Source organism: Scardinius erythrophthalmus (assembly GCF_964197995.2).
Source record: "Scardinius erythrophthalmus genome assembly, chromosome: 9".
Taxonomy (NCBI): domain Eukaryota; kingdom Metazoa; phylum Chordata; class Actinopteri; order Cypriniformes; family Leuciscidae; genus Scardinius; species Scardinius erythrophthalmus.
Window position 1 is genome coordinate 5,202,758 of NC_138229.1, and position 14,784 is coordinate 5,217,541.

Below are 14,784 nucleotides of genomic sequence, written 5' to 3' on the forward strand. Positions count from 1 at the left end.
GTGCACTATCTTTGTGAGGACTCTCCATAGACGTAATGGTTTTTATACTGTACAAACTGTATATTCTGTCCCCTTACACTGCCCCTATCCCTAAACCTACCCATCACAGGAGACATTCTGCATTTTTACATTTTCAAAAAAACTAATTCTGTATGATTTATAAGCTTTTGTACCCATGGGGACCTCAATTTAGGTCCCCACGGTGACACAAGTCCCCATGAGTCTGTGTGCATTCAGGTTTAAGTCCCCACCGGTGTAGAAAAACATGTCCACACACACACACACACACACACACACACACACACACACACAAACACACTAACATACCTTAATAATATGTCATTTGTTCTCAATGTCCCACCACACAATAAATCATTATACCATTTCGACTAGACACATTCAAAATGCAAAAATATTTGTTTTTCCAAACTGTTTGGAGCAATTTGTTATATTTTTGTAATTTTTGTAACTTAGTTGTAATTTTGAAATATAACATTAAAGAGTATATTTGATGTGATTAATTGCTCTGTCATTTATCAGATTTACCAATTGTTATTTTTAATTTGTGCTGGTTAATTATGAACAAGGGGTAAAATTGGGGGGCGGGGACAGGTGGGGGCGGGGCTCCATTAGGGCTCCTCCCCCAACCGCATGTGATCTCACTCCAAGATTTTGATAAAACTTGAGAACCCTGTAGTTTACAGCGTAACCTAGCAACGCGCGCTGCTGGTCAACAACACATGAACGCGCAACGCTAAGACCAGGCGTAGTTAAGCCTAGGCTTAAGTTTGGTTGGTGCAACAGACGTTAGGTCAACTCTGAAGACTGGTCTTAACTAAGACCTACTTAGCAGTTAGGACCAGGCTTAGTAAAGCCCTGTTGGTGCAACTGGCAGATGACCAACTACTTCCACTGAGTTTTTTTTATTTTTTTACTATCCCATGATTGCGTACGCAACTGATGCTGGTAGGTCACATGATAATGAAAGCATGCCCAGTGTAGTAGATTTCATACTATTTACTATGCATACAATATAGAACGTACTTTTTAGCAGTCATGAACGTAATTAATTGTTCAAAATAAGTACTTTAAGAGTATGCAATTTTGGATGCAGCCATGATCAAGACGATCTGCTGAAGTTCAAACTGAGCATCAGAATAGGTAAGAAAGGTGATTTAAGTGACTTTGAACGTAGCAGGATTGCTGGTGCCAGACGGGCTGGTCTGAGTATTTCACAAACCGCTGATCTACTGGGATTTTCACGCACAACCATCTCTAGGATTTATAGAGAATGATCCGAAAAATAGAAAAACACGTTGAACCGTGAAGCAGATTATTTTAAATTGGATTAAAATACAAAATCATATTTGTGATACAGTGAGATCATGCTATAGCTGTTTATTGTTGCATACTGCATACTGATTCACATGCCATTTTTACAATAGCAGGAACTATACAGTGTATGCTATGAGCTAGTTTTAATGGGAATGCTCTGATGAAATCAGCTGCATTATTCTACCCGAAAAACCCAAACTTTGCATCTAGCACCTCTTAGTGTTACTTAATTGTAATCACAAGAGGAATGAGAACTGCTTCCAGAAATACGTTAAAAATAAAGAGAAACAAATGCAGACACACTGTATTAAAGGTACAGCCTTGTATTGAGATATGCACGTTATAAAATACAGACAACCGTTTATAATGCAGAATGAAATAATTATTAAACATCTCTTAGTCAATATGACCGTCCAAACATTGTCAATGCATTCATGGCACAGGTTTAACAGGTAGCATGACTTTCTCAGTGCATGCTAAAAAAAGAAATCTGAATAAAATATAGGTTAGAAAATACAAATACAACCAGCTTCCATTAAATTCTGCAGTACAGTCATTGAGCTTTTCAACATTAAAGGCCACAAACAATACAATTTGATTATGAAGTGACAAGGTCTGAGAACAGCTTTGCCTTTAAATGTTTCTATCAATCTGATCGTCCCACAAACACAGGACAGAACTCCTTCAAAGATAGAAATGCCAAAACACAAATCAATGTCCATCCTGTCTTATCACATTCAGTCTACCGTATTACAGATATTCTCAACCACTCGGTTGAACTCGTCCGGCTGATCGGCGTAGACGTGATGGGAAGCATCTTCAATCATCTGCAGAGAAAAGCCAACAACATTTACTCATTTTTGTTTTTCCATGAATGTAAAACGTGCAAACGCTGTCGTTTCTTGCTCACCGTGACACTGGTGAGGTTTTTGCCTCTGATCTGAATGACAGTGTTTCCAGTAGAGCTGTCCACCCATGAGAGCGATCCGTACAGCATGCTGACGGGTGTCGCCGGTGGCAGCAGGTTCACACGCTGAACCATAGGCCTTTTGGCCCAGCCGAGAGACTCAGACATGGCTTTGAAACCCACCTCACCACTGAGAGGAAAAGAGAATAAAATACACTATTGCTTCTACATCTGTAAAGAAATGCATCTCTAGAAAGTCAATGTTAAAGAGGCCATGTTATACCCTTTTACAAAGTCTTGATTATGTTTCTGGGGTCTACCACAATATTTTTCACGGTTAAATGTTTAAAAAACACATTATTTTTCACATATTTGAAATTGTTGCAGCTTCTCTCTTACCAGTCTATCAGTAACGCTCTGTTTAGTTCCTGTCTCTATGAAGCTCCTTCTTCTGAAAAGCGCAATGTGCTCTGATTGGTCGGCTGGAGCAGTGTGTTGTGATTGGTTAAGCACTTTGAGCATGTTTGGGAAACGCCCCGCCCCTTACCATAACCACGAGTTTCAACACACTACTAACTAACTCAACCAGGCCCCGCCTCTTTATTTTACGTATGCCTTGTACAGGAATTATTTTAATGAGGAATAGTGATGTGTTTGTTCCCAGAAGAAAACTCAAGACTGCAATGGAGGCACTTTAGAAACAGTGACACTGATATAGAGAATAACTCCCGCTGGAGGGACTCTGTGCTTTGTAACTTTGCAAAACTTTTACATGCTCAAACAGCAACATTACACACTAAAGAAAGCTGAAAATGTGAAAAAGCATAATAGATATTGTTTAATACGACTGTACCTCGGGCTCTGGGCGTTACAGTGGTAAATGTATTGTGTCATGGTGTCGTCATCAAACAGATCCTCAAACTTCCTCTTGAAGTCAGGACGGAATCTGTTCACCAGCCCTGGACCTGCAGATGAAGACGCGATGTGAGCAAATGTTTATTTTTTTTTAAGTGGAAATGAAGTGCTTTAGTGTTTTCTTGACTAACAGATAAACATTAACTTTTTGTCAAAAGCCTAGTATGCTGCCTAAATAGACAGCATTATAAGCAAGGTAGCATACCCTGGAAATCCAGAGTTCTCACGAGAGCACAAGTTGAATTTGCTCAGCGAGTTACTCTGGCGTCGAGTAATGATGCTCATTAAATATGCCCTTGTATCCGAGCTGCACCAATCACATCGGGTTATCTGATATAGGCGGGCCAGAGGCGAGCTAAACTGAACACGACAGCGCTGTGACGTCGAAGTCATTAGTAAACATTGCAAGATGGCTATGGATGAACATCAGTTGTTTGAAACAGCTTTGGCCGCTACAATGAACGAGTTAGACTTGGCTTTTTATCTAAAAGAGGAACAGAAGACGGCGCTCGAATCCTTCCTTTGCTAGAAGGGCGTTTTTGCCGTTTTGCCGACCGTATACGGCCAAAGCCTAATCTACCAGTTAGCTCCGCTGGTAGCTAAGCGTATGGGGCTTGTTGTAATTGGTCGAAGTGTTATCCAATTGTGTGCAGTGAGATTTTCAAATGCATGCTTGGTGCCGCCCCTCGAGCTGGCCGATTTTCATTAGTCGATGCCAGACCATTAATCTTTCAGATTTAGGTCTGGATTTCCAGGCTAGCATAAGATACCAAGTTACGATCAAAGTTATTAGGCGTAATCATATATTTGAATCACAAAGATGTTAGTCTCATGATGCATTGTGATCAGAAAAAAACAAGAATGCAGAAGAAGCAAGAGAAACATTGATTATAAATATAAGTCATTTAATACTGAAAAGTATCAGTTACAAATAGCTGTTCATTATTATTTATATATTTAATATGAATAAGAAAAGACTTGTGTTTGAATATTCATTTATGCTTATGCATAGTTCCAGATCAGTAACATGTGATGTTCATTTCAGTTGGTGCCTCTGTAGGAACTAGACATCACTGCAGGACATCACTGATCATGGTCATGGTTCTCACACTCACCCCACGGTCCAGCTGCTCTGATGACGGCCAGTGGGTTGAAGAGGCTGAACACTGAAGCAAGAGCTTTCACCCAGCGAGGTGGCGATACCCTCTTCAGCTCTGACCCTTGACCTCCTGACTCCTGTGACTGAGGCTGGGGTCTCTCAGGGAAACCCCACGCATCCACCAGGATGAGGTGACTGACTCTAGTGGACAAAAACACAACTGGTCTTAGGGTCGTGTAGTTCAATATATTAAAGGTGTCCAACATGCAAAATAGAAAATTCTGTTATTAATTACTCAGACTCATGTCGTTCCAAACCCGTAAGACTTTCGTTCATCTTCAGAACACAAATGAAGATCTTTTTGATGAAATCTGAGAGCTTTCGGACAGCTACACAACTACCACTTTGACGCCTCAAAAAGTTCATAGAGTTCGTAAAACTAATCGCTATATACGATGAACAGACTGAATTTAGTTGCGGATCTGTCAATGGAGGGACAGAAATCTCTCAGATTTCATTAAAAAGATTTGTGTTCTGAAGATGAACGAAAGTCTTACGGGTTTGGAACGACATGAGGGTGAGTAATTAATGACAGAATTAAAATTTTACTTCATTTTGAACAATATATTTATTTTTCATATTTTGAAAGCTACGAAATTAATTGCATTAAATACTTTGATTGCAAAAAATAAAGTTTCACAAGGTTTGATATTTTAATATTAATTAATACGTCGTTATATATTTACATTTACGCATTTAGATGCTTTTATGCAATAGAGGAATATAATCAATTCATTCCATTATTTTGCTGTAAGATCTTATATGTTATTTATATTTTGTATTGTATTTTTTATTTATATTGTTGTATTTATTTATATTTTATGTAACATGTGCAAATTATACATTTATACATTTTCAGTTGTGGCTTAAATGTCTAAATACTTTGCAAAGTGCTCAAATTAAACTTTCATTTCCAATGTGAGGAATGAACCAAAAGTAATACCATTAATATAATATATATTTTTTTGTCTCACTATTTGATCAGACTGACAAAAGCTAAGATATATTTTTTTACACAAATTTTAATTTTGCATAACATGCATAGATATTTTAAAGCAACTATAAAAAGGATCAGTAACATTTTGTGTTCCATAAAATAGAAAATGGGTTTAAAATGAAATACTAGTGAGTAGCTGACAACTCCTATTGTAAACTATTACTACTATTGCGCTATAATTTGACTACATAAGCTTTCTTAGATACCTTTCTGGATATTGAATGGTATATGACGTTGCTAGGTAACCACCCAAGCTGTGGCCCAATAGGATCATGTGTTCCAGCCCCACTGATTGTCTCCATTGCTCTATTGAATTAACAAACTGCTCTTCGGCCAATGAGGCTTCAGATGGGAATGACGGGCGAGAACTGCGCCCGAAGCCCAGCAGGTCAATGGCGTAGACGGGTCGAGAATGACACAATGCGTCCAAGTTACGGATCCAGAGGCCGACCCCCCCTCCAAACCCGTGGATCATCACTAGGGGCGTCTGAGCGGCTAGAGAGAGAATGAGGCACAGTCAGGCTTTTTTAAGTGTGCTAAATACTTTTGCAGCTACTGTAGACGAAGATTCGAAACTCTACCTTGGTCTTTATGTTTGAGTGCTGTCTTATTGGTGACTTTAAGGGTCCATATTCTGTTTTGATTTGGCAAAGTCACAAATCTGGACCAAACGTTATTCTGGATACCTGGACATATTAAATAGAATGAAAACATGTATCGGTAACACTTTACAATAAGGTTCATTAGTTAACTACCTTTGTTAACATGAACTTAGAATGAACAATACTTCTTCAGCATTTATTAATCTTAGTTAAAATGAATTTAAACGTTTACTAATACCTGTTGTATTTGTTAACCTTTAGTTAATGTACTGTGAACCAATATGAACAAACAATGAACAGCTAACATTAGCAAATATTAATACATACTGTAACAAATGTATTGCTCATTGTTAATTCATGTTAGTTAATACATTAACTAATGTTACTAATTAACCTTATTGTAAAGTGTTGCCAATGTATCCTATACAAATTCTAAATATTTAAAGGGAACGGTGAGGATCTTACAGGCAATAATTTTAGCTTCGGCACTTTTCAATAAGGACATGGATGTTGGTCTCCAAGAGGGCCACCAGGACCAGTTCCCAGAGGTCGGCCTGGAAAGACAGAGACATGTAAAGTCACTGAAGGGGTGAGAGCAATAGAAGGTCTATGACACTGTGTACATACTGCGTTACGTCATCTGCCTTTATACACAGTACAAGCCTGTCACCTGCTGGCAATAAACCTGGTATTAATAATGCTTTCTGAGTACAATTCATTCACAAGCACACAAAATATTTTTTTTTTCTTCAAATAAACAGCTAATTATTATTAAACATTTTAAAATGATACTCCCATAAGACAGAAAAGTTAAGTTATTATGTTAGGAGTATCACTTTATTATTCAATACTTTTATTTATGGTTAGCTCTAAACTGTAGGCCTACATCATATGAATAAAAGGTCCCATTAACATTTACCTCTTACATTTAAACATTAATATTCCTATACCAATAATAAGACTAAAAACTTTAGAAGTAAATTATTGTAGAAGCATCACTTTATTATAAAATGTTTAATGGTCTACTTTTTTATTGGTCTATCATGAATAAAAAGTGCCATTAACATTTACATTTAAATTTTTAGTCTTACAGACAGATGTGAATCATGTTAGGAGCATCACTTCATTATTCAATATTTTTTTTATTTATAGTCTGCACTGTACATCATATGAATAAAAGGTGCCACTAACATTTACATTTTAAGTCCTAAATTTTAAAATTAATATGATAATACAACAAAAAAATAAGCTGTACAGTATTCTATATTGTTATCTGGTTGAAAAACTGAGCCATAACTACTGTGACGTAGACTAATAACTCAGCATGACTTTGCATAACCTTATGAAATCATCCAACACAAGTCATACCAGCATGTATGATTTATTCTATTACTTCATTTCAGACATTCACGGCAGGGATCCTGAAAATAGTGAAATGTTAAACATACAGTGTTACATAATAGAAGGACACTTCATGTTACATGAGCGACTCACATATTGTATAATATGACTGTATTTATTAAAATATTACGGTACTCACTCTGTGTCAGTCTCGTCTTGCATTGTGGCGTTTGCAGGAGACATTATGAAGCATAATACAAGAACAATCTAAAACGAAACACTGTTACACTTCAGATTCGTATGTTTGCTACCGGACCTGTCACACCGAGTCCCTTTAAAGGCCCCGTGTTTGTGTTTTGTAACACTGACGTAAGCTCATTTAAAGGAGCCGCATCATAGAAATAAAATAAGTGGGTGAAATGGCATGAAACGCACTATTGTCTCAATTCGTCATTCGTGAACATATATATTGGAAATTTTTATGTTTTAAAACATTACTGTGGTAATGAGATTATAAGATAAGGAAAAATTTTAGCTCTGATCTATTTCCTGTAGCATTTTCTTGATAGTTTTTGGAATTGGAAGACTTGGAAAATACAGAAATTTCGTATCAATAATATGCAATACAACGAATTTATCTGCATAATTAGGTTTTCTGGAAAATTATTCTTTAGTTTCACAATTGTCTCTAGTTATTCCGAGTGGATTTGGGAAATTATAGGCCTACTGACAGAAAATTGGTTTGTGTAGTTATAATTGATGTATTTGATGTGTTATCTTGTTTTAGACATGTATTTTGCAATCTAAGGAAATTGTATAGCTGAGCATTTGGCATATGTGTATGTGTGTGTAGGGGTGTCACATCATATGTCAGTCTTTTATAGTGTTAAAGGAATTGGGTTTAACGTCATTATTTTCTTTGATCAATAGCAATGTTCATAGTTTATTGTTGTTAATTAATATGATTCTGTAATACCTGTTTGTTTTCTCGAACACGAACGCTTCACGAGCATCGGAACTAAAATTCACCTGCAGTTTCAATGGGGAACATTTAGTGGACGCACATCTGTCTCTCTCTGCTTACACGTCATTCATTTCCTTGCTGCTTGATTTCTGGGGATATTGTGCTCGTGTTGAGGAGAAATTATGTCTAACTCGGTATTTTCTGTCTTGTCGCGTTTTGTGGAGGAGTACAGGAGCAGCACACCGAATAAGCTGAAGATGATCGACGCTTATATGCTGTATATTTTGCTGACAGGAGTGTTTCAGTTCTTGTACTGTGTGTTGGTGGGAACGTTTCCCTTCAACAGCTTCTTATCTGGATTCATTTCATGTGTGGGATGCTTCATACTGGCGGGTATTTACGCATATTTAATAATATATAAATAGAATAAAAAGTTATTGTTAAAAGTATATTGTATCTTTGTCCAATTTATATATATTTATGTCTGTTTATAATGCTTATAAAATTGCACCAAAAAGGCATACGGTCATGTAAATCTTTATTTTAATTGTCTTTATGATTTCAGTATATAATATATGCACACATACATACATTCAGGGCCGGTTCTAGACATTTGGAGGCCCTAGGCAAAATTCATGTTGGAGGCCCCCCACCCCCAATAAAAAAACACTTGAAACAAATATGATTCCTAACCTTTTTATTTATACAACATTTAATTTTAAATTTAGTATATTTTTACTTACACAGTACATAAGTTTGGACACATTACTATTTTTAATGTTTTTGAAAGAAGTCTCTTATGCTCATCAAGCCTGGATTTATTTGATCAAAAATACAGAAAAATAATATAGTGAAATATTATTACAATTTAAAATAATGGTTTTCTATTTTACTATACTTTAAAATATATTTCTGTGATGCAAAGCTGAATTTAGTGTCACGTGATCCTTCAGAAAACTTTATAATATTCTGATTTATTATCAAATGTTAGAAATGGTGCTTAATATTTATTTTATAACATGTGATACTTTTTTTCAGGATTTTTTGATTATTAAAAAGTTGTTTTAAAAAAGTCTTCACTATCACTTTTATATATTTAACACATCCTTGCTGAATATTCCTGTTTTTCTGTATTTTTGATCCAATAAATGCAGGCTTGAAGAGCATAATAGGAAACTTCTTTCAGAAACATTAAAAATAGTAATGGGTCCAGACTTTTTACTGGTAGCCTACTACATCAAACTTTATCTAAGGTAATCTCTTTTTTGTTTAATGAAGATGTTATTGTTCTTCTTGTTATTTTGCTGTTTTATTCAGTTTATTCACAGTTCCAGAATAGCACTTCAGTAGATGAACATGAACGTGCTTTTATAAATGTTTTCATAGCTACGTTATGGGCAGGATGTTTCCCTCCCATTTAATCAATATTGACTGCAGATATTGTCATATTATTAATATCAGTAATATGATATTATGTATTGCATTGCTACCTTAAATATGCTATACACAAACCAAGTGGAAGAGAAAGATACGATCGCTACTGAGCAGAAAAAAAATTCTAAACTAATATTCGTATAGGCTAGGATGTCAGGGTATTATCTAATCATCAGCATCAGAATATAGAAGATAGACCCATAGATATGAGATCTTTTATTTGAAACATTTAAAAATGTTGCAGTGTGTTGGTTTTTTAACTTTGAATACAAACGTCTTGTCTTTTACTTTTGTAGCTTTTTTATTAGTCAGCTCCCAACGCGATGTTATTCATTGTACGCGCAAATTCAAAGCGTCGCGTCTGGGCACGTTAATGACGCTCGCGCTCTTTTAAACTCGTAGACTAACAAAGCGATGAATTATTTTTCCAGAAATGACGCTGATCTACAGTAGCCCACAAGTTTATATTTAAAATACATTGCAATCACTCCAAAATCGATGACCTGCATTACGAAATGTGCTTCTTTGCGTGCCTATTTAGGCTTTTGCTTCGCACTCGCAGCACCTGATGGATGCGTTCGTTGACCGCCCCTGACCGCCGCTGACGTCCCCTCGGACTTAACTGGCTGGCGCCTCGCGTTAATGTGATATAATGTAACAGTCTATGGTTTAGATAAACATCGTCACTATTTTTAGTTATTTAATAAATTTTGAAATAAATTGTAGATAGGACATTTGAACATTTATTTATTTATTTTTTTTTTTTTTTTGTCCCTCTGTCTGGGCCCCATCCCGCCAATCGGGCCCTAGGCACGTGCCTAGTTTGCCTTTGCGTTAATCCGGCTCTGCATACATTACGGGTTCAAAAAAGTTTGCAATAATTAAAAAAAAAAAAAAAGTTTTTGGAATAACTATATTGTGCCCAACATGGCTGAATTTATCTGATCAAAAATACTGTAAAATTGTGAAATATTCATGCAATTTAAAATAACTTGCTTAATGTGTGTTAAAATGTAAACTATTCAGCTATTATTTCAGTCTTCAGTCTATATATATACATATAGATATATACATTAAATATATATATATAGTGTTATATATACCATTTAGATGGCAAAACAACTTAATATTAAAGAATAATAGCATATTATAATATAAGATACATATTTGTTAATTATATTGCATTGTTTTATCTTTATTTATTTAATGTGAATGTAATTATTTAAAGAACCTCATATCTGAGTTTTGGCAATCGGACAGATTAATATTTTATAAAATTGGTATCAGTCAAAATATTAAAACTTCCCATGTTTTCTAATCTTTAACCATTTAAATAACCACCTACACCAAACAATGTTGATATATCCAGGTCTTGTATGTGTGTTTAGTGCTGTAGTCAATCATAAAGTAGGCTATAATTTATTGATCATTAGTGTCTTTATGTTCTTCTATCTTCAGTCTGTCTTCGCATCCAGATCAACCCTCAGAATAAAGGAGAGTTCCTGACCGTCTCTCCTGAGAGAGCATTTGCTGACTTCCTCTTCGCTCACACCGTTCTCCATCTAGTGGTCGTCAATTTTGTTGGCTGAATGAGAGCGTCACAGCAGGTGTGTGTACAGCAGATGCTTGCGTTTTAAAAATGGTTTAAAATCACTTTTCATGTGTATAATTTGTTAGACAATATATTTAGTAAAATCTGTGTGTGATTCAGTTCCAATTGTATATGAGGTTCTGTTGTGCACAGATGAACTGTCTCATAGCTCAGAAACCAGAAAAGAAAACAACAAAATTGCAGATATGTATCCTGATCCTTTTAATCGATATTAGGCATCAGAGGGTTTATTATCTGTCAGCTAGAGAGTTTTTAGAGAAATTGGCTTAGGAAGCAAGCAGTTTAGAGTGTATTTTAAAGTCTGCTTGCTTCCTAAGCTAATTTCTCTAAAAACTCTCTAGCTGACAGATAATAAACCCTCTGGTGCCTAATATAGACAAATGACCTGACACAACTGTACATGCTTCCTTTTTCATGTCATATATTGATTTGTGTGCAATGAAATATTTAGTTGGGACAGAAGTGCATTAAAGGGGACCTATTATGCAGAATTCACATTTATAAGGTGTTTGAACACAGATGTGTGTATGCAGTCACAGTGTGTGTAAACAACCTCCCTATAATGGTAAAATCCACCCACTCCTTTTTCTATAATCTCCATAATTCATAAACAGTCTCTCCAAACAAGCGGTTCCAGATTTCCAGAAGCCCCGCCCATGACTGGTGACGATCTGCCCTAATTAGCATAGATCACACCCTGAGTGAACAGTTCGCTATTGCTGTTTACTCACTGTAGCAGCTGGAGATTTACAATGAATGCACCAAAAGCATTACAAATGTTCTTTTATTGGATGTATTAATGAACATTTGAGTCTCAATAGACTCTTGGCATCTGAGCCACTGAGGACACTGTAGTTGAATTTCATTTATGAAGAAAGTCGTTAAAGTGTAATATATTTGCGCAAATCATTTTACGCCAGAATACTTCACAGATGAGGGTCAGTGCAATGCTGGATTTTCCTAAAAGTTGATTCTGAAAGATTTTTAGATTAATATGACTGTACATGCTAGTCGATGAGTTGAATCAAATTAAAGGGATACTTCACCGATTAGCATTAAGCTTTGTATCAGTAGAAACCCGGTAGTATTTTCGAGTGACCGTGCTTCCCTCCCTCATGTCCCCCTGAGACGAGAGATTTCTGGATTGTGTGTCTGTAAAAAAACCTCAGATGACGCAAAAATCGTCATTTATCGTCGTCAGAGGCTTTTCTGTCCAGAGGCGAGAGACTCCAGCCAGTGGGAGGAGCTCGTCCCGCATGTCTTCAACCCGCCCATAGGGGAATCTCACCATAAAACACCGTCTTTTCAGTTTCCAGTCGACTAGTAGCCTAGCTGTATCATTTCTCCCGATACTGCCCTCTGTAACCGGTAGGCGTGGCTTGGGAGTGTCCTTGTAGGGCAGCGAAGCAAGTGCATTCTGGGAGTTGTTGTCTTTCATCCACATGAGCCAAAAATACATTTTCTGACTTTTCTCAATCTAGAAGGCACCAACTTCTAACATAATTTCACATTTCTACTACATGACCCAATTTAAATACACATTCATCTTTCCAGCGGTGAAATATCCCTTTAACTCCACATCAGCTACATAAATTTGCCCACTAACTTTTCAGAAATGTTGTAACTTCTTTCTGAGTCTCTATCTGTGTCAGACTCCGGTTTGAACCTGTAAGGCTGAACACCGCAACTGGCAATTTCTGACGTTTTGGCTGCGTGACATTCTCCAGTTTTGTTGTTGCTGTAGTATCCGAAGCACAAGCTGTAAAGACTCCGCCCTCTTCTGGAAAGGGGGTGGGGTCCAGCAGCCCATTTGCATTTAAAGGGACACATACAAAAATGTTGTGTTTTTGTTCACAGCCAAATAGGGGCAAATTTGACAAGCTATGATAAATGATGAGGGACTCATTAGACACTTATATTACATCTTGTAAAAAGGGGCACAATATAGTTCCCCATTAATCTGTCATTGCTTAATTCTATCTTTCATTCTGTTACAGCATTTTGTGTTCATGTTCGTTCAATAAGGCTTTCAGTTACCATATGTGACCCTGGATCACAAAACCAGTCACATGTCACACTGGTATATTTGTGGCAATAGCCAACAATACATTGTATGGGTCAAAATTATAGATTTTTCTTTTGTGCCAAAAATCATTAGGATATTAAGTAAAGATCATGTTCCATGAAGAAATTTTGTGAATTTCCTACCGTAAATATATAAAACATTTCACTGCCAGCAGCCATATCACCCTGTAGCCCAAGACTGGTTGCCCACTGAAGCTAAGCAGGGCTGAGCCTGGTTAGTACCTGGATGGGAGACCTCCTGAGAAAACCAGGTTGCTGCTGGAAGAGGTGTTAGTGAGGCCAGCAGGGGGTGCTCACCCTGTGGTCTGTGTGGGTCCTAATGCCCCAGTATAGTGACGGGGAAACTATACTGCCAAAAGAGCACCGTCCTTCGGATGAGACGTTAAACCGAGGTCCTGACTCTCTGTGGTCATTAAAAATCCCAGGATGTCTTTCGAAAGAGTAGGGGTGTAACCCCGGCATCCTGGCCAAATTTGCCCAGTGGCCTCTGTCCATCATGGCCTCCTAATCCTCCCCATATACTGATTGGCTTCATCACTGTCTCCTCTCCACCAGTAAGCTGGTGTGTGGTGGGCGTTCTGGCGCAATATGGCTGCCGTCGCATCATCCAGGTGGATGCTGCACATTGGTGGTGGTTGAGGAGATTCCCCCCTTCTATGTAAAGCGCTTTGAGTGTCGAGAAAAGCGCTATATAAAATGTAATGAATTATTATTATTATTATTTATTTTTGTTTTATATGTTAAACAACTATTTACATAAATAGATGTATCTCGGCCAAATATTGTCCCATCCTAACAAACCATACGTCAATGTAAATCTTATTTATTCAGCTTTCATGTGATGTATATGTCTCAATTTAAAAAAAAAATGACCCATGTGACTGGTTTTGTAGTCCAGGGTTACATATGCTATTTAGAGAAATGTAAACGTCCAATGTAAAGTCATCATCATGATATGGTCATGATAGGATGATTTTGAGCATTAGGAAGAAGTCATCCCAAAATATTGTCTTTAATTGTCTATAAAAAAAAAAAAAAAATTATTAGTGCTGTCAAGTCGATTAATGACATCTAACATAAAAGTTTGTGTCTGTGTTCTTTTATGTCAGATGCGATTAAGCAATTTGACAGCACTATTTTTTTTTTGTGTAACTTGTTTTCTCAAGATTTACTGGTCTTGTATTTTGCAACAACCTTTGATGAATTATATTTGTTTTCCACAGATATGAAGACCAAATCCTGCAGAACAACTACAAACCCAACAGTCTGTGGATCTCTCAATGTTAATATATGTTTTGACAGAATTGTCATTCATGATCAGTTCTCGTCTTGTTCCTTAATTTTTCTACTTTTGTAAAACTTTCTGAAAGTTATGGAAAGAAAAATAAATGCCATTAAAAACAATTCAATGATCTTGTGGTGTTTTATTCTAT

At 36.6% G+C, this 14,784-nt stretch overlaps 2 protein-coding genes across 4 annotated transcripts; one reads left to right on the plus strand and one right to left on the minus strand.

The window, feature by feature from the left end:
• Nucleotides 1-933: 933 nt before the first annotated feature.
• On the minus strand, nucleotides 934-7,627 carry abhd4 (abhydrolase domain containing 4, N-acyl phospholipase B). Of its 3 annotated transcripts, XM_081374029.1 has the most exons (10): nucleotides 7,456-7,576; nucleotides 7,284-7,336; nucleotides 6,543-6,585; nucleotides 6,381-6,469; nucleotides 5,895-5,999; nucleotides 5,520-5,808; nucleotides 4,273-4,457; nucleotides 3,096-3,207; nucleotides 2,246-2,432; nucleotides 934-2,162 (listed from the first exon to the last, which is right to left on the minus strand). In XM_081374029.1, exons 4-10 carry the CDS (start codon nucleotides 6,418-6,420, stop codon nucleotides 2,073-2,075), a joined length of 1,008 nt encoding a protein of 335 aa, XP_081230155.1. In that variant the 5' UTR covers nucleotides 6,421-6,469; nucleotides 6,543-6,585; nucleotides 7,284-7,336; nucleotides 7,456-7,576; the 3' UTR covers nucleotides 934-2,072. The 3 variants fall into 3 exon arrangements, with proteins under 3 accessions (XP_081230155.1, XP_081230154.1, XP_081230153.1); XM_081374028.1 differs by lacking the exons at nucleotides 6,543-6,585; nucleotides 7,284-7,336 and having other exon boundaries at nucleotides 7,456-7,627; XM_081374027.1 differs by lacking the exons at nucleotides 7,284-7,336; nucleotides 7,456-7,576 and having other exon boundaries at nucleotides 6,543-6,763.
• A 708-nt stretch (nucleotides 7,628-8,335) lies between these two features.
• Nucleotides 8,336-14,712, plus strand: dad1 (defender against cell death 1). The gene is made up of 3 exons (XM_081374031.1): nucleotides 8,336-8,613; nucleotides 11,113-11,261; nucleotides 14,575-14,712. Exons 1-2 carry the CDS (start codon nucleotides 8,403-8,405, stop codon nucleotides 11,241-11,243), a joined length of 342 nt encoding a protein of 113 aa, XP_081230157.1. The 5' UTR covers nucleotides 8,336-8,402; the 3' UTR covers nucleotides 11,244-11,261; nucleotides 14,575-14,712.
• Nucleotides 14,713-14,784: the final 72 nt, after the last annotated feature.

Bases quoted from the DNA above. Each gene is read 5' to 3' on its own strand.
- abhd4 (XM_081374027.1), bottom strand. From the start codon at position 6,634: ATGAATTGTACTCAGAAAGCATTATTAATACCAGGTTTATTGCCAGCA. The intron at 6,470-6,542 runs GTATGTACACAG...CTGTCTTTCCAG, and splicing joins AAGGCAGATGACGTAACGCA to GCCGACCTCTGGGAACTGGT. The intron at 3,208-4,272 runs GTGAGTGTGAGA...CTTCATCTGCAG, and splicing joins CAGAGCAGCTGGACCGTGGG to GTCCAGGGCTGGTGAACAGA.
- dad1 (XM_081374031.1), top strand. From the start codon at position 8,403: ATGTCTAACTCGGTATTTTCTGTCTTGTCGCGTTTTGTGGAGGAGTAC. The intron at 8,614-11,112 runs GTATTTACGCAT...TTCTATCTTCAG, and splicing joins GGGATGCTTCATACTGGCGG to TCTGTCTTCGCATCCAGATC.